The sequence below is a fragment of the Scatophagus argus genome, chromosome 16, assembly GCF_020382885.2.
Source record: "Scatophagus argus isolate fScaArg1 chromosome 16, fScaArg1.pri, whole genome shotgun sequence".
In the NCBI taxonomy this organism is placed as follows: Eukaryota; Metazoa; Chordata; class Actinopteri; family Scatophagidae; genus Scatophagus; species Scatophagus argus.
In genome coordinates this window covers 9,989,020-10,008,534 of record NC_058508.1, presented here as the reverse complement: position 1 = coordinate 10,008,534, position 19,515 = coordinate 9,989,020, and the positions used below count along the sequence as shown (strand labels likewise).

The 19,515-nt window shown below is 37.9% G+C and overlaps 5 gene segments (V, D, J or C); all 5 read right to left on the bottom strand.

The window, feature by feature from the left end:
• Positions 1–440: 440 nt before the first annotated feature.
• LOC124073364 lies at positions 441–980 on the bottom strand. The segment is given in 2 exon segments: positions 441–848; positions 939–980. Coding segments are annotated over 2 exon segments (348 nt in total).
• A 2,661-nt stretch (positions 981–3,641) lies between these two features.
• On the bottom strand, positions 3,642–4,130 carry LOC124073354. The segment is given in 2 exon segments: positions 3,642–3,979; positions 4,065–4,130. Coding segments are annotated over 2 exon segments (360 nt in total).
• A 686-nt stretch (positions 4,131–4,816) lies between these two features.
• Positions 4,817–5,296, bottom strand: LOC124073350. The segment is given in 2 exon segments: positions 4,817–5,163; positions 5,248–5,296. Coding segments are annotated over 2 exon segments (363 nt in total).
• A 5,085-nt stretch (positions 5,297–10,381) lies between these two features.
• LOC124073361 lies at positions 10,382–10,949 on the bottom strand. The segment is given in 2 exon segments: positions 10,382–10,809; positions 10,900–10,949. Coding segments are annotated over 2 exon segments (348 nt in total).
• A 4,939-nt stretch (positions 10,950–15,888) lies between these two features.
• On the bottom strand, positions 15,889–16,439 carry LOC124073867. The segment is given in 2 exon segments: positions 15,889–16,295; positions 16,379–16,439. Coding segments are annotated over 2 exon segments (426 nt in total).
• Between the last annotated feature and the right edge of the window lie 3,076 nt (positions 16,440–19,515).

The window sequence follows — 19,515 nt, the reverse complement described above, 5'->3', positions numbered from 1 at the left end:
AGTGGACGATGTGGGAGAGAGCAGATGAATGAACAGGTCCTTATATACAACGGCCAGCTGGTGGAGTTGATGATTGCTTATTTACAACATTTTATACAAACTGAAAATGAAGAGATGCTTAAGAGAACAGATTCAGTGATATTACAAATGCATTTATCAACAATGTCATGTGTTGTCTTTGTGGAAAAACGTCAAGAACTGTGACACAAAAACGGAAAAATCTATATTTCCTTTCTTGTTGGAAGAAGAGCTTTTTAAAGCATATTTGTGAGCTGAAATAATGTTATTAATTTACATACTTCTTGTGAGTCAAACAGAAAGACATTTTTTGAAAAATGCCTCCCCTCTATATTTAAGATTATTTATATTGTATATTATAATAATTATATTCCTTTGTTCTTTCCCCCTGCTTTATCTGTCTCTTTAACAGTGAACTGGTGTTGAAATCATTAATGGTCTGAGGGCTCCTCCTCTGGTGGCTTCATGTTCCAAGTGTTCAGGCACTGAGGGGTTTTTGTTCAGCTCCACTGATGGTTTGTGTTACTGTGACTCTCTGGCACAGAAATACACAGCAGAGTCTTCAGGCTGCACATTCTGTCCATTTAGAGTCACTGTTTTGCTGGAAGAGTCAACATCAATACTGAATTTGTTCTTCAGAGAATCTTTGTAAGAGCCACTGCATCCAGCACAACTGTATCCAATCCACTCCAGTCCTTTCCCTGCAGGCTGTCTGATCCAGTGTGTGCTGTAGCTACTCAGAGAATAAGAGACCTGACAGGTGATGGTCAGACGTTGACCTGGCTGCACAGTCACAGAGGCTGGCTGTGTCAACTGTTCACACTTCACACCTGTTGAAAAGAGAAAATGTTTTGGAACAAATGATCAAGTTATACTGCAAAAGAAGAACTGCTGACTTTGACAAATCCACAGAGACTCACATCCAGCTGCCAACAGCAGCAGCAGAGCCACAGAAAACATGGTTTATGTTGAAACTGACGTGCTGTGAACTCCACTGACAGCCTGATGTGAAGTTTTTATAGCTGAGGAACAAGGAAGCTCACTGAGTTTGCATACAATCAAACATCAATGTTGGTGTGACTGGAGCCAATAGAAGAGTGTGTTGACTGTTATTATATCTGCAGAGTGAAAACATGCCTGGAAATCACCTCTGATTTACATGTGATATTTTAACTTCATTACACACTCAGCTGGAACATTTTGATAATGTCCCTACAACTGTTATCTTTGCTTTTGCTGTAAACTATTAATGCCAAAATGTGCTTTATTGACAACAGTTTAATATCAAAATATTGTGTAAATTCTTATTTAATGGGAAATATTGATTATCATTATTCAAAACAAAATATACATCAAAACTAAAGCACTGGATTGACAATTATGATGTGCACTGATGGAAGCAAAAAGAGCAATGAAGAAGAAAGTTTCTTTCTATAAGTCATGTTTACAGTGTGCTTAGCATGTTGTAAAATGATTAAAACAAATAATTTTCATCTGTAGAAAATCTCTACAGGAAAGGAAATTGAAAGATATTGAACTACCAACCACTCATTTTTTGCACACATGGAGTCATAAAATATCAAAATGTTCTTCAATAACAGTCTTTAATTTGTGGTGTAAAGGTTTTTAAAATTTGTCAAATAATAATCATCTTGATAACTTATTTAGCCTTATTTTTGTTGTTGCAAGCATTGGACAAAATGCATGTATGTTTGTATTCCATGCATGATTTCCATCCATATATTTATGAAGACATATGGACCCACTTTCATCATACTAAGACAGAAAATTTAATCAGGACCTTTGTATTATTACACTTTTTATATTAAGTCATTATATTTCTGTAGGTTGTAACTGAATTTAACATTCACACATACCAGACAAGATGAGGCCTCCATATTTATTAAAAAGCTACTCAGAATTTTACTTTATCATTCATTTATCATTACAATCTGAGTCTGAATTTTCCTTGTCATTCTCACAATTCTTCCGTGGTATGAAGGTTTAGAAGATAAAAGCGAATGATGGCGGTCCAGAAATGATCATCTAAGATCTTACTGAGAAGCCATCTTTTTCTACTGAGAAGCTCATTTGTGTGGTGGCCAATTGCTGCTTCTCGCCTGGTGCCGTTCTTCTACTTTGAAATTAGTCCCACAGTTAGAGAGGAGTAAAAACGTTTCACTCTGCGTGAGACAAATGTTCTGAAGTCCATTTAGAATGTAACTGCATCCATCCTGTCAAGCAGCTCAAGGTGTATGCAGCATGTTCAGAATTTAAAGAGGAGTTGCCACCTTTTCTCTGTGACTTTCACTGTGAAAGGCCCTTCTATACAGATATATATAATCTTAATAATCTGTAATCTTTGCTTTTACTGTGAATGCCTCAATGTGTTGTTTTGACCTCAGTTTAATATTTAAACATTCTGTCACTTCCTGTGCAAAGAAAAATATTATCATTGTTCTTAATTAAAACATAAACCACATAAATCAGCATTTGCATTAGTAATGATGATGTGCACTGATGGAAGCAAAAGAAGCAACAAAGAAGAAAGCTTGTTGTAAAATGACTGAAACACACTTTAAATATGATGTGAGCTCTTTTCCTCAAAGAATTGACTTCCTCTCAGCATCTCCTACATCACATTCATGAATTACTTCTGAGCACAGATTTTTGTATTCACTACATTTAATTCATTAATTGATTGACTTACTGTATTTGCTGCACACAGAAATACAGGGACAGCAGCCAGTCAGTTCTCATATAGTTGTGATCAGTCAGAAAAATTGTATCATGTAAAAAGTATCAAAATTTCAATCTGATGCTGCTGGTTAGCAGACAAGATTTTTAATGTTTTCAGTGTAAAAAACTGTTCAGGAATTCAAACTTGTGCTCACAAAATAAAATAAAGAAAATTACATCTGAACATCAGAACATCTGATCTTAAAGTGTGATTTCAAGAAATGAGGAGAGAAAAACACTGAAGAAACTGTAACATCTGCAACTCTCATCACTCACTTTAGATTCCACATAATTTACAGACATTATTCTGTCTTATTATTATTATTATTATTGTTATCAATCAGTTAATACAATAATGCTATATTTTCAGCGGACATTTTGTTGTCCTGTATTTGGTCAACTAATCAACAAGTAATCCTTATTGTATTTTGTGTGTTTGGGGCGGCATGGTGGTGTAGTGGTTGGCACTGTTGTCCCATAGCAAGAGGGTTCCAGGTTAGAATCCCCGTCTGGGCCCTTCTATGTGGTTAATTGGCTACTCTACTTTGCCCCCTAGGTGTGAGTGTGTGGTTGTCTGTTTTTGTGTGGTGGCCATGCAATTGACGGGCGACCAGTTCAGGGTGAACCCCGCTTCTTGCCCGTAGTCACCTGGGATAGGCTCCTGCCCCCCCGTGACCCTGACGGATAAGCGTTATAGAAAATGAATGGATGTGTGTGTTTGTGTGTATTGTTAAGCAATAGAATTTCACACGAACACTTACCAGATGTTCCACAAAACTTGAACTGTAAAAGACCACTTAAACTTGCAATTTAAAATGAAGTGTATAGTATAAATACAGTCATTTTTTGAGCTCCAACAGCATGAGAAATGACTACTGCAGGATTTTGTGCAGCTGCTCAACCAACACCAGTCACTGTGAGTGTCGAGCACAATAATAAACAGCAGAATCTTCAGTCTTCAGACTGTTCATCTGCAGATACACCTGCTGTCTGCTGTTGTCTCTGGAGATGGTAAACTGGCCTTGGACTGACTGGGAGTAGTAAGTGCTGCTACCACTGCTGATAGCAGAAACCCACTCCAGCCCTTTTCCAGGAGCCTGTCTGACCCAGACCATAGTGTAGCCACTAATTGATAATCCAGAGGCTGTACAGGTCAATCTGTGAGATTCTCCAGGTCTTTTAACCACTGGTTCAGATTCTGTCAGAGTCTGACCATCAACACCTGTCAAAGCAAAAATAAAAGTTACATTAATTGCTGGATGTAATTCACGTTAACATCAAAAGAGATTTAAAAAAAAATTCTTCACCTGCCCAGCAGACAGTTAAAAGCAGCAGTCCTGTCCTATAGTCCATCATGTTGAACTGTGTGTCCACTGTTCTCTGTCCTCCTCTCTGCAGTCACATAAGTAGAGGTGGAAGACATTTGAGTTTTGCATTGACTCCTCCTCATAAAAATGCACAAACTACATCAGACTGGTTGTTTTACATTGTGGTTCTTGATCCTCACTGATCCAAACTTAAAAGTGTCAATTTATCATCTTCTATGTTTTCGCATTTTTGCTTTTCAGAGGAACTTATGTTGTTATTATCCTTGTTTTACTTTATGTTTCTGTGGAACATTTCAGTGCTTGAATGTGTGAAACAACAAAATAGTTGAGTATTGTTGTCTTGAAATAGTATCTATGATTATTATTCTTTTAATCAAAATGAACATTATTATTATTATTGTGTTCCTGAGTCACAAAAATAATTAATTAGGAGGGAAATCTTTTTTTGTTGATGTTGTTAGTGTTTTTCTTATTTTCACTGTTGACATCATTTATTCAGACCATCACTGGATAAAAATATAATCAGCTTCTCATGTTAAACTACACTGCTTTTAATATGACAAGAACAATAAAAGTATTCTCAATGGACTGTTGACTGACGTAAGCACATTAATCATGTGATAACCGTGGGAAAGATGAGTTTACAAACATTATATTGTTCTAATTAGTTGAAATGCTGAGTATTAGTTGATTTTCAGGAGCCTTTTAATTTTCTTTCACTTCATGTCTTGTAGGATTTTGTGCAGCTGCTCCACCAACTCCAGTCACTGTGGGTCTCGAGCACAATAATAAACAGCAGAATCTTCAGTCTTCAGACTGTTCATCTGCAGATACACCTGCTGTCTGCTGTTGTCTCTGGAGATGGTAAACCGGCCTTGGACTGACTGAGAGTAGAGTTTGCTGCTACCACCAGTGCTAATCCAGGCAACCCACTCCAGTCTTTTTCCAGGAGCCTGTCTGATCCAGTGCATATAGTAGTCACTGAATGTGAATCCAGAGGCTGTACAGGTCAATCTGTGAGATTCTCCAGGCCTTTTAACCACTGGTTCAGATTCTGCCTGAGTCTGACCATCAACACCTGTCAAAGCAAAAAAGAAATCATGTGGACTGAACTGATAACTGAAATTCCAACAGCAAATTATGATCAGTGAATATTCTTCACCTGCCCAGCAGACAGTTAAAAGCAGCAGTCCTGTCCTATAGTCCATCATGTTAAACTGTGTGTCCACTCTTCTCTGTCCTCCTCTCTGCAGTCACATAAGTAGAGGTGGAAGACATCTGAGTTTTGCATTGACTCCTCCTCATTGTGTGGTGCTCATAAGTCAGACCATTTTCATCAGAGGAAAGTAAATCACAAGAGGAATAAAACGAAAATGGACTCTTAAGAATATTAATAAAACTTTAAAAACCATTCATGAGAAACATACAACCCTCAGTACATGAATGTCATGAATACACATGTTTTTCTTTCAGTATAAATAAATGACTCAATCAAGCAAGTAAATAATAATAAACTCTTTTACATTGCGAAAAAGAAGATTTGTGGGAAAAACAACAAGTTTTTGTCATCCTCTCTGCATTCAAGTTAGTAAAGATTTATTGGACTTGGTAAACATTGCAGGAGTTGTGATACCAACCAAACAAATTTGATTCAAACAATTCTAAACTTTAAACCTGATTTCAAATGTGTTCAGTGTTTCCATTTTATCCTCCAGCAAACTGCAGAAAAGGTCAAAATTAAACAGACGTGTAACAGAATAACTCTGACAAAAAAAATCTTAAAATGACATGAATTGACAAAATGAGGTGACAGGTGTTGTTTTAACTCACCTCTCACTGACAAACAAACACACACACACACACACACACACACACAGCACACTTCCTTATGAGGCTAAAGATGATCAGGCTCCTTTGATCTTTATTCAGCAGTAATTCAGTTATTTCATTTTATTCAAGTTGGTCCAACTGACCATGGAAACAGGCTGAGGAGAACTGGTTTAGTGAACTTATAACTATTGTGAGTCAGAAGGAAGGGACACTTTGTGGAAGATGCCTCTCCTGTATATTTAATCTTATTTATATAATATATTATCATTATATTCCTTTATACTTTCCCCCTGCTTTATCTCTCTCTTTAACAGTGAGCTAGTGTCAAATCATTAGCGGTCTGAGGGCTCCTCCTCTGGTGGCTTCATGTTCCAAGTGTTCAGGCACTGAGGGGTTTTTGTTCCGCTCCACTGATGGTTTGTGTTGCTGTGACTCTCTGGCACAGAAATACACAGCAGAGTCTTCAGCTGCACATTCTGTCCATTTAGAGTCAGTGTGTTGCTTAAAGAGTCTAAATCAATACTGAATTTGTTCTTCAGTGAATCTTTGTAGTGTGATCCTCCAGTATATTTCATTCCAATCCACTCCAGTCCTTTTTCTGCAGGCTGCCTGATCCAAGCTGTGAAGTAGCCAAGAGAATAAGAGACCTGACAGGTGATGGTCAGACGTTGACCTGGCTGCACAGTCACAGAGGCTGGCTGTGTCAACTGTACACACTTCACACCTGTTAAAAAGAGAAAATGTTTTGGAACAAATGATCAAGTTATACTGCAAAAGAAGAACTGCTGACTTTGACAAATCCACAGAGACTCACATCCAGCTGCCAACAGCAGCAGCAGAGCTACAGAAAACATGGTTTATGTTGAAACTGACGTGCTGTGAACTCCACTGACAGCCTGATGTGAAGTTTTTATAGCTGAGGAACAAGGAAGCTCACTGAGTTTGCACAATCAAACATCAATGTTGGTGTGACTGGAGCCAATAGAAGAGTCTGTTGACTGTTATTATATCTGCAGAGTGAAAACATGCCTGGAAATCACCTCTGATTTACATGTGATATTTTAACTTCATTACACACTCAATTGGAACATTTTGATAATGTCCCTACAACTATAATCTTTGATTTTACTGTAAACCACCAATCCCTCAATGTGTTGTTTTAACAGCAGTTTAATATTATGAAATAGCAAATATCATCATTTTTCTTTATAAAAATGCATCTAAACTAAAATCAGCATTGCATTACCAATGATGATGTGCACTGATGGAAGCAAAAGGAACCATGTTTACAGTGTGCTTAACATGTTGTCAAATTATTAAAACACACATTAAAAATGATGTGAGCAGTTTTCCTTCCAGAATTTATTTACTCTCAGCATCTCCTACATCACATTCATGAATTACTTCTGAGCACAACTTTTTGTATTCACTGCATTTTATTCATTTATTGATTCACTTAGTCGAAAGCAACTGGACTTAGTTATCAAAAACTAGTTGAAAAGATTTTTAATATTTTCAGGAAACAAAAGCTGCTTAGGAATTACAAAATAAAATAAAGAAAACTACATTTGAATTTGGAGTGGCAGTCAGTTAAGATCACTGAGAACACCTGATCTTAGAGTCTCCTTTCAATAAATGAGGAGAGAAAAACAATTTAGAACAATTATAATTATGATTATTGTTATTGATCATAATTATTATTATTATTGTTGGTGTTATTATTGTAGTTTCAGCAGCCACATTGTTGTCCTGTATTTGGTCCTCTAATCAACAAGTAATCTTTATTGTGTTTTGTATGTGTTTGTGATTGTGTGTATGTTCGTGTATTGTTGATTAATAAAATTTCTCATGAATACTTTCGGGACATTCCATATTTTTATTAAAGATATAAATGAAATTTAAGATAAAAAAAAAACATCTCATGACTCATTAAAGTATTTTAAATAGATCACTTCCATTTGCAATTCAAAATGAAGTATAAAGCATAAATACATTGTTTGGACTCCATCAGAGTGAGAAATGAGTCCTGTAGGAATTTGTACAGCTGCTCAACCAACTCCATTCACTGTGGGTCTCGAGCACAATAATAAACAGCAGAATCTTCAGTCTTCAGACTGTTCATCTGCAGATACACCTGCTGTCTGCTGTTGTCTCTGGAGATGGTAAACCGGCCTTGGACTGACTGAGAGTAGTGGATGTCGCTACTGTCACCGCTAATATAAGCAAGCCACTCCGGTCTTTTTCCAGGAGCCTGTCTGATCCAGTGCATATAGTAGCTGCTGAATGTGAATCCAGAGGCTGTACAGGTCAATCTGTGAGATTCTCCAGGCCTTTTAACCGCTGGTTCAGATTCTGTCAGAGTCTGACCATCAACACCTGTCAAAGCAAAACTTAAAGTTACATTTATGATTGGATGTATCTGAGGTTAACATCCAAAGAGATTTAGAAAAGTTCTTCACCTGCCCAGCAGACAGTTAAAAGCAGCAGTCCTGTCCTATAGTCCATCATGTTAAACTGTGTGTCCACTGTTCTCTGTCCTCCTCTCTGCAGTCACATAAGTAGAGGTGGAAGACATCTGAGTTTTGCATTGACTCCTCCTCACAGTGTGGAACTGGATTTGACTTGGATCTCACTTACTGTTTGGTCAAACTGAAAAATGAATGTTTACTTTTACAAAATGTTCTTTGCAAATATTTTATTTCTGATCATAAAATATGAAAAAAGATCAGCAAAAATTTTGCTTATTATGTTCTATTGTTGTTAGCATTGTCGCCTCATAGCAAGAGGGTTCCAGGTTCGAATCCCGGTCTGGGCCCTTCTATGTGGAGTTTGCATGTTCTCCCTGTGCTTGCGTGGGTTTTCTCCGGGTTCTCCAGCTTCCTCCCACAATACAAAAAACATGCACATTTGGTTAACTGGCTACTCTAAATTGCCCCTAGGTGTGAGTGTGAGAGTGTGTGGTTGTTTGTCTTTGTGTGTTGACCCTGCAATTGACTGGCGACCAGTCCAGGGTGTACCCTGCCTCTTGCCCGTAGTCAGCTGGGATAGGCTCCAGCTTCCCCGCGACCCTGACGGATAAGCGGTATAGAAAATGGATGGATGGATGTTCTATTGTTGATTACTTTTCACAAAATGCTCATAAGTCAGACCATTTTCAGGACACCAGGGGAAAGAAAACCCCAGGAGGAATAAAACTGAAGAAAAGTGATGAGAATATTGATTAAAATGTAAACCAAATTCAGGAGAAATGTAAAAACCCTCGGTACATGGATACCCGAGATTTTTTTTTCCCAAAATAAATAAATTATCCAGTCAAATTCCATTCCGTTTCTAAAACAAAAGTTGCAGCTAAAAGTTTTTCGTCCCTCTCTGCAGTCTGATTAATAAAGCTGGAAGACAACTACATTTTCCACTGCCTCACCCTCACGGAGAGGACAGAGTTTGTTGGACTTGATCAACAATGTAGGAGCTGTTTTACCTGCCAAATGAATTTGATTCAAGCCAATCACTTCACACTTGACATTTTGGAATTTCTTTAAACTAAACTTAAATATTCTCAAGCAAACAATATTCATCTGAAATGAATCATCATGGCTTTTAACTGAATATTTCAGACCCACAAGGCAGATCACACACAACACAGAGGCACACAGAGATGTAAGAGATACAAAGTCTGTATTTCTACACAGGGAGAGTGAGGCAGATGTAGAGACTGGTGAGGTTTATATTGTGCAGAATCCACAGAGTGCAGCAGGGTGGTGAATGGAGTCAGTAATACGTTTCAAAGAAGGAGTCCAATTGGAGTGGAGGACTGAGATCCAGGTCGAGGCTGGAGGATTTCACCTCAGTCTGAGACTGGAAGTCTGAGCTTGGAGTTGGAGGTGAACTGGACTTAAGGCACAAAAGAACACAGAGTCAGTCAAGAGGATGAATATTCCAGAAGGACAACTAGATAACTGGCCTGAAGCTGAGTACCAGAATGTGGAAGTGGACGATGTGGGAGAGAGCAGATGAATGAACAGGTCCTTATATACAACAGCCAGCTGGTGGAGTTGATGAGTGGAAAAGTTTCATTTGTCACATACAATGGAGCCAAATCTTGTTTGTTTGTAGTAATTAATTATTATTATTATGATCCTTATTATTATTTACGAATTTTTATTCAAAAAGGTCAATCTGAAAATTAATAGAGGCTGAAAAGAACTGATTCAGTGATATTATAAATGCATTTATCAACAATGTCAGGTGTCCTCTTTGGTGAAAGAAGTCAGGAACTGTGACACAAATGGAAAAATTTAGGTTCTTTTTTTGTTAGAAGAAGAGCTTTTCAACACACATTTGTGAGAAACAGAAGAGAAGAGTCATTTTTTGAACAATGCCTCCACTCTGTATTTCATGTCATTTCCACTGAATATGATAATAATCAATGTTATATTCCTTTATACTGTCCCCCTGCTTTATCTGTCTCTTTAACAGTGAACTGGTGTTGAAATTATTAGTGGTCTGAGGGCTCCTCCTCTGGTGGCTTCATGTTCCAAGTGTTCAGGCACTGAGGGGTTTTTGTTCAGCTCCACTGATGGTTTGTGTTACTGTGACTCTCTGGCACAGAAATACACAGCAGAGTCTTCAGGCTGCACATTCTGTCCAGTTAGAGTCACTGTTTTGCTGGAAGAGTCTAAATCAATGCTGAACTTGTTCTTCAGTGAATCTTTGTAGTATGTGTTGTATCCAACACGTACACTTCCAATCCACTCCAATCCTTTCCCTGCAGGCTGTCTGATCCAGTGTGTGCGGGAGCTGCTCAGAGAATAAGAGACCTGACAGGTGATGGTCAGACGTTGACCTGCCTGCACAGTCACAGAGGCTGGCTGTGTCAACTGTTCACACTTCACACCTGTTGAAAAGAGAAAATGTTTTGGAACAAATGATCAAGTTATACTGCAAAAGAAGAACTGTTGACTTTGACAAATCCACAGAGACTCACATCCAGCTGCCAACAGCAGCAGCAGAGCTACAGAAAACATGGTTTATGTTGAAACTGACGTGCTGTGAACTCCACTGACAGCCTGATGTGAAGTTTTTATAGCTGAGGAACAAGGAAGCTCACTGAGTTTGCATACAATCAAACATCAATGTTGGTGTGACTGGAGCCAATATAAGAGTCTTGACTGTTATTATATCTGCAGAGTGAAAACATGCCTGGAAATCACCTCTGATTTACATGTGATATTTTCATTACACACTCAGCTGAAACATTTTGATAATGTCCCTGCAACTGTTGTCCTTCATTTTACTGTAAACTGTTAATGCCAAAATGTGCTGTATTGACAACAGTTTATGATTAAAATAATGTATAAATTATTACGTAATGGGAAATATTGATTATCATTATTCTTAATAAAAATACATCGAAACTAAAGCATTGGATTGACAATGATGATGTGCACTGATTTTAAACTTTCTATTTTTATCTGTAATCATTTCTGCTTTTGCTGCAATTTATGTCATCACCAATTTTATAACAAAAAACAACCAGGAAAATGTTTGTACTAGTTTCCTGTTTTAAGAGACTTCTTCTGTTAGAGTACATATCATATATAATTTTGGCCATTTCTGGCACTGTGCAATAAATCTTTCCAACTTGTAACTTCAAATTACATTCAACTCCTCATTTTGAAATACTGGCAAATTATATATTTCATGGTGCATGATCTTCATGTGTACTGAACATGTGGACACAGTTTTAACATTATAGAAAATTTTACCCTCACCATTGCAGGTTGCAACTGAATATAATGTAATTTACTCGAATGAGATAAATGATCTCATAGAACGCAGATTTCATCACATTTTCAACAAATATTGCAAAAAAGTGATGCTGAGACAACTGAATGTTGCCAATGGGGTAAAGAGAGGAACTAGTTTTTGTAAGAGTCCCCTTTTATTGTTGTTGTGCAGCAGCATGCTTGATTAGCTGGCGAGTCTTTCGAGACTTATTGGGGCAACCTTATAAAAGGGAGCAATAATAATCCAGCCTGGAAGTAATAAATGCATGGACTAATTTTTTTGCATCTTCCTGACTCAGAATCTGCTTAGTTTTTGCTATAGTGTGAAAGTGAAAGAGTGCAGTCTTTGAATGTGTGTTATGTGTGAGGACATTTTTCTCCTTACAGTGGTGTTTGAGACCAAGGTTTAGTCATTTAGAGTTGCTATATCATTGGATAATTTTGTTTCTAAGGTGTTTAGGGCCCTAGAACAATAACTTCACTTTTTCTGAATTTAGAAGTAGAAAGCTGCAAGTCAACCTTGATACAGAAAGTACAGAGTTCAGAAGTGTGTATTCACCAGAAATCAGTGACAGCATCAGAAACATTATACATGTAGCTAAAGTCATCATGAAAATGTTTTGGATGTCTGGATGCTGGTTTGGTCTCTCTGCTTCAGCTTGCAGTGAGATAAATAAAGATGGACGAGATCAGATTTTGCATTGACTCCTCCTCACAGGACTGAAAGAAATGGTGAACTGATTAATTATCAGCTGAAAGGATGGAATATATTCAAATGTTGGTAACACTGAGAGACCAGGAGTGACTGAACAAGACAAACAAGACAGAAGTCAGTGAGATCCAGGAAAAAGTTCCTGATTCTAAGAATAAAAACATGTAACCAACGTGTTCATTCCTGCTTCACATGCATTGTGGGGTGGGTTGTGTGACAATGAAAATATTTGTTTTTGTTTTGTTTTAATGTGTTTTTTATGAGAAAAACAAATGCAGCTGCAACCTGTTCGATGTTTTTCCCTGGCAGGTATTCATGACCAACATTAAACCAACAAACACTGAGGTATCTTTATTTATGGTGCACTACGGGTTTCAATGCTTGTTGTGCATTACTTTTAAAAATTAATTAACCTAATTCATAAAACCTCTTGCGTATGTGGTTGAGTCACATGATCTCTGGGTATTTGTGCAGGTCTGTTGGTGGTTTGTGTCACTGTGGGTCGACGTACACAGTAATAAACAGCTGTGTCCTCAGGCTGCAGATTCTGTCCTGTTAGAGTCACTGTTCCAGCAGAAGTGTCTCTGCTGTAGCTGAACTTGTTCTTCAGAGCATCATTTTGATAAAAGTCACCACCACCCCACATATGGAAAATCCAGTCCATTGGTTTTCCTTCACAGTGTCTGATCCAACCTGTTGCATAGCTGCTATCAGTCACAGAATAACCAGACGACCGACAGGTGATGGTCAAAGACTGTCCAGGCTGCACAACCATTGAGTCTGGCTGGATGAGATCAATACTGTTCACACCTGTGGAAACACAAATCAACATTATCTCCATCATTCATCTGACTGTTCAGTGTTTTTAATGTGTTTATTAGTGTGAATCCACTAAAGCTCCTCACAGGATCCAGCTGCCAGCAGCAGCATCAGAGCTACAGAGAACATGGCTGATGTTGAAGCTGAACTGATGTGAGCTCTTCTGTCCTCTCGCTGAGACACTCACGCACACATTTCAGTTCCTTATGAGGAACATTTATTTGCATGTCGAATAATCTGTCATTTAAATCAGTTTGCTGAAACTTGACACTGACTGCCATCTAGTGTTGTTATAATGGAACTATTATTTTTCACTCACATATTGTGACCTAATTTAAATACCAAAATAATATCAGCATTTATGTGGCTGAAATCTGAGCATGTAGAATTTCATTTGTTAATTCAATGATTTCATTGTTGCTATTGATTGTTTTGTGAGGAAGTAAGAACTTCATGCAAACATTCATGATTTTTTTAAAAAAAACAATGAACGATACAGAAAGATAATTCTGTCAGTAAAAATCAGTACTGCAAGATTCTGAACAGCTACTCAGCCAAGTTACCGTGAGTTTCAAGCACAATAATAAACAGCAGAATCTTCAGTCTTCAGACTGTTCATCTGCAGATACACCTGCTGTCTGCTGTTGTCTCTGGAGATGGTAAACCGGCCTTGGACTGAGCGTAGTGGATGTGGCTACTGACACTGCTGACATAAACAGCCCACTCCAGTCCTTTTCCAGCAGTCTGTTTGATCCAAGTGTTCCAATAATGACCACCAAACCCTGAATATATGCAGGTCAGTCAGTGAGACTCTCCAGGCTTTTTAAACAACTGAAAAACAAAATTCTTATCCGCCCAATTAATAGACAGAATAATAATAGCAACCAAATAATCAAGTGTGACAATCAAATAATGTGATACTTCTAATGATGAAGATGTTTTTCAAAACACTGAACCATAATTCTCATTTCAACCTAAATTTATTTGTTTATTCTGCTCCACAGTATTTGGTGGGTCATACATGTTAAAATATTTTGTCAACAGCTGCTGATGATAAAGATAAAAATGGAAATGTTATTAATTGTTTTTGTTGAAGAAACAAACAGAAACAGTAAGTCACATCCCATGACATCAGCTGTGGTGCCTTTGATTGTAAAATATTTTTTGCTGATTCATAATAGACTCAGAATTTGTAAGACTTATGTAAGATCTTCTGTGATATTCTGTGACCAAATGTCCAAAAGTCAACATTCAGTCCATCGCTATAGTTCATTAAAGAAAGTAAAAGTTTCCAGTGGTGGTAAACAGAGGAAGCAGTTCTTGTATGACTCTCTTATTATTGTCTCTCACTGTGTCTCTTGGGCACAGTAATACACTGCTGTGTCCTCAGTCTTCAAACTGTTCATCTGCAGATACAGTTTACTGTTGGAGTCATCTCTGGAGATGGTGAATTGACCCTGGACTGACTGGGAGTAATAGATAGGAGAAGCGCCTGTGAGTTCAAGTATAGCAGCAACATCATCGCTCACAATCGTGGCAACCCACTCCAGTCCTTTTCCAGGAGCCTGTCTGACCCAGGCCATAGCGTAGTCACTGAATGTGAATCCAGAGGCTGTACAGGTCAATCTGTGAGATTCTCCAGGCCTTTTAACCACTATTGTTATTTAACTTGCATCATTAAATTCTCTGTACACCTGTGACTGCTCACAAACACACTCTAACACCTTCATAAAATGAGGAGTCAGCCCACAGAGATACAGAGACTGTCAGAGTGGTGAACAGCCTTACACTAAACACCATGAAGACCAAAGAGCTCATACTGGACTTCAGGAGGAAACAAGCTGCAGACCCGCCCCCCTCTGCATAAACTGGGCATGAAGAGGATGCAGACTTTTAAATTCCTGGGAGTCCTCATGTCAAAGGACATCTTCTGGTCAGAAAACACCATGCCACATTGATGGCTATACAATGAGTGTGTTTAACCTTTGTTTCTATAAGTGTTGGATTGCATGCAAATACTTCTGAAGACATGTAAACACATTTACATCATACCAGTGCAGACAATTTGATCAGCACCTTAACAGGATTAGATTGTCTTTTAATATCATCTGTGGATTCCAAGGAAAAATCACAACTATAAAGAAGAACATTTTTCTATTTTAACTCTTTTTATTTCTGCAGGTTGCAACTGAATTTAGGGTTGAGGGAATACAAGACATCAATATTTAGCAAGTTAGTTAAGTGAGCTACTCAGAATTTTCATGATTGAAGATCATTACACTGAAACTGAAGAAAGTGATTGTTCCTAGTGGTAGTAAACAGAGGAAGTAGTTTTTAATAATATGATTCTCTTATTATTATTAAATAATAATCACTTTGATAACTTATTTAGCATTGTTCTTGTTTTGGCAAGCATTGGACAATAAAACATGTATGTTTGTATTTCATGCATGATTTCTATCCATGTATTTATGAAGACATATGGACACACTATCATCATACTAATGCAGAAAATTTATATTATATTTTTATATTAAGTCATTATATTTCTGTAGGTTGTAACTGAATTTAACATTCAGACATACCAGACAAGATGAGACCTCCATATTAGTTCAGAAGCTACTCAGAATTTTCATTACTCCTATTTGATCATGTTCGGAATTACATTCAGAAACTGAAGAAGCTAAATGTCCCCAGTGGTGGTAAACAGAGGAAGTAGTTCTTGTATGACTTTCTTGTTATTGTCTCTCACTGTGTCTCTCCTGGCACAGTAATACACTGCTGTGTCCTCGGTCTTCAAACTGTTCATCTGTAGATAAAGTTTACTGCTGGAGTCATCTCTGGAGATGGTGAATCGACCCTGAACTGACTGGGAGTAATAGATAGGAGAACTAGCTGTGCTTATATAAGCAACCCACTCCAGTCCCTTTCCAGGAGCCTGTCTGATCCAGCTCATACGGAAGTTGCTGAATGTGAATCCAGAGGCTGTACAGGTCAATCTGTGAGATTCTCCAGGCCTTTTAACCACTGGTTCAGATTCTGTCAGAGTCTGACCATCAACACCTGTCAAATCAAAAATCAAAGTTACATTAATTGCTGGATGTAATTCAGACTAACATCAAAAGAGATTTCGAAATATTCTTCACCTGCCCAGCAGACAGTTAAAAGCAGCAGTCCTGTCCTATAGTCCATCACGTTAAACTGTGTGTCCACTGTTCTCTGTCCTCCTCTCTGCAGTCACATAAGTAGAGGTGGAAGACATCTGAGTTTTGCATTGACTCCTCCTTACAGGAAGGAGACTGTGTGGACTGGACTTGGTCATCACTTGTTTCTTGAAAGATGTGACTCAAGTCAAATTAATTTAATCAATTCATCTGAATTTGAAAATTAAATCAATCTTGATTTTTGTTTGTTTAACAAAATGTTTGTGTTTAGAGTTTGTTTAAAATGTTTATTTTGGTTCAATAATATTATGCATGAGAAATATTCACAAGCAAGAGAGTAGAAGCTAGAAGCAAAAGCACAACACACAACTGATGACAAATTATTATTGATTTTTAGCTTTGTATATTATTATTGTATTATTATTATTATTATATTTATCTGTAATTATTTCTCCTTGTGCTGCAACACAGTGTTGTCCAGTTTATATCATGACCATTTTTATAACAACAAATGAACAGGATAATGTACTTGTTTCCTGTTTTGAGAGAAGCTTCTCTGCTCAAATTATATATTTCATGGCACATGATCTTCATGTGTGTACTTAACATGTGGACACAGTTTCAACATCTTAGAAAATTTTACCCACACCATTACAGGTTGCTAATGAATGTAATATAATTTATTCAAATGAGATAAATCTGTATCATAGTATGCAGTTTTCATCACAATTTCAAAAAGAATTCCAAAAAAGTGATGCTGAGACGACTGAATGTTGCCAATGGTACAAACAGAGGAACTAGTTTTTGTATGAGTCTCCTCTTGTTGTCTCTCACTGTGGGTCTCTGGCACAGAAATACACAGCAGAGTCTTCAGGCTGCACATTCTGCCCATTTAGAGTCACTGTGTTGCTGGAAGAGTCAAAAACCATACTGAACTAGTTCTTCAGAGAAGAACTGGTGCATCCAGCACAATCACTTCCAATCCACTCCAATCCTTTCCCTGCAGGCTGTCTGATCCAGTGCGTGCCGTAGCCGCTGACAGAATAAGAGACCTGACAGGTGATGGTCAGACGTTGACCTGCCTGCACAGTCACAGAGGCTGGCTGTGTCAACTGTTCACACTTCACACCTGTTGAAAAGAGAAATGTTTTGGAACAAATGATCAAGTTATACTGCAAAAGAAGAACTGCTGACTTTGACAAATCCACAGAGACTCACATCCAGCTGCCAACAGCAGCAGCAGAGCTACAGAAAACATGGTTTATGTTGAAACTGACGTGCTGTGAACTCCACTGACAGCCTGATGTGAAGTTTTTATAGCTGAGGAACAAGGAAGCTCACTGAGTTTGCATACAATCAAACATCAATGTTGGTGTGACTGGAGCCAATAGAAGAGTCTGTTGACTGTTATTATATCTGCAGAGTGAAAACATGCCTGGAAATCACCTCTGATTTACATGTGATATTTTAACTTCATTACACACTCAGCTGGAACATTTTGATGATGTCCCTACAACTGCATTTACTGAGTCAATTTAATACATTACTTTTGTGGAGGATTTCAACTCCAATATCTAGTGTACATGAGCAGCAGGAGGATTAAACTGAGTGTCTCCTTTTAGTGACAGATTAGACAGAAGCTTGACACTGACCTCCCTCCAATGATTTTATACAAGAAACTACAACATTATTATGATTCACTTTCAATTCCACACAATTTATAGACATTATATTGTCTTAATTTATTGATATGCTCAGTATTAGTTTATTTTCAGCAGCCAAAGTTTTTGCACTGCTTTTTCAGGTGATGAGAAAACCTAAATGTTGTGAAGATCGCATTTTGTTTGTTGTCTGTGTTATCTGTCTTCAGTCACTGAGTCTGTAGTAAACAGAAGAAGTTGCAGAATCTTCTGCTGTCAGGCTCTTGACCTCGAGGTACTGAGTGCTGCTGGACACGTCTTCAGTCATGACAAAACCACTTTGAAAAGAGTTGGCATAGATAGCTGAGTTTGAACCTGCATCCATCCCCCCAGTCCACTAAAGAGCTCTCCCTGGTCACCTGCCACAGGACACTTGGTTATTTGCAACTCTCATGAAACTAGGATTTTTTGGTGAACTTTATTTAACTCATTCATTTTTTGTAAAAGTAAGTGTATTTAGCATTAAAGGATTCATTACATTATCTCCTTGTGCCAGTGTGTGTGTTTCTGTCTTGTAGGTCCATTCATTTAAAATGTTTGTAGTTTGCAAATTACATGGAAGCTTTTGATTGTTAAATGTTACCTAAATGTAAGTGTTTGTATTATGTGCATCTCTGTACTTACAAAGTGGACAGATTTTCATTATATTCATACAAATAATTTAAGCACCATTGTATTATCCTATTTCTTCACATCATCTGTTTATTCCAATAAAAATATATATATATATATATATATATATATTGTTGGAGCTGAGAACATTTTTCGATGTCCATATTTCTGAAGTTTTCAACTGAATTTAAGGATTCAAGGATTCTTTATTGTCAACTTCACAATATGTGCAGGTCATACAGAAAGTCGAATCGCCCCAGTGTCGTAGCAGTGATCCAATATATTTTTGCTGTACTATTTCTTTGCTTCTTTGCTGATACCACAGGAAAGGTTGGCTCTTGCTGCTGCTAGGCCTGCAATGTTTCTGGCCCTGAAGGCTGCATCCCGAACCTGCAGGAGCTTGTGAACTTACCCCATTCAGCCACGGTTTCCGGTTAGCACAAACAGTGATGGTTTTGCTGTGCCTAACATCATCTGTGCATTTTGCGATGTATGCTGTGACAGCCTCAGTGTATTCCTGTATGTCTGTCTGATTGCTTTGAGTTGCTGCTTCCTTGAAAATGTCCCAATCAGTGATGTTAAAACAGTTCTGCAGAGCATGGGAGGCCACTCTGGCCATACATGTACCTCCTTTATTCACGGTCTGATGGTCCTCGCTCTAGGTCTGTATGCAGGTATTAGCATAATGGTGATGTGATCAGAGAGATCCAGGAGGGGGAGGGGGAGGCCTTATATGCTCCCTTACATGCTGTATAGACAAAATCCAGTGTTTTGTTTCCTCTCGATGGAAAGTTAACATGTTGGTGC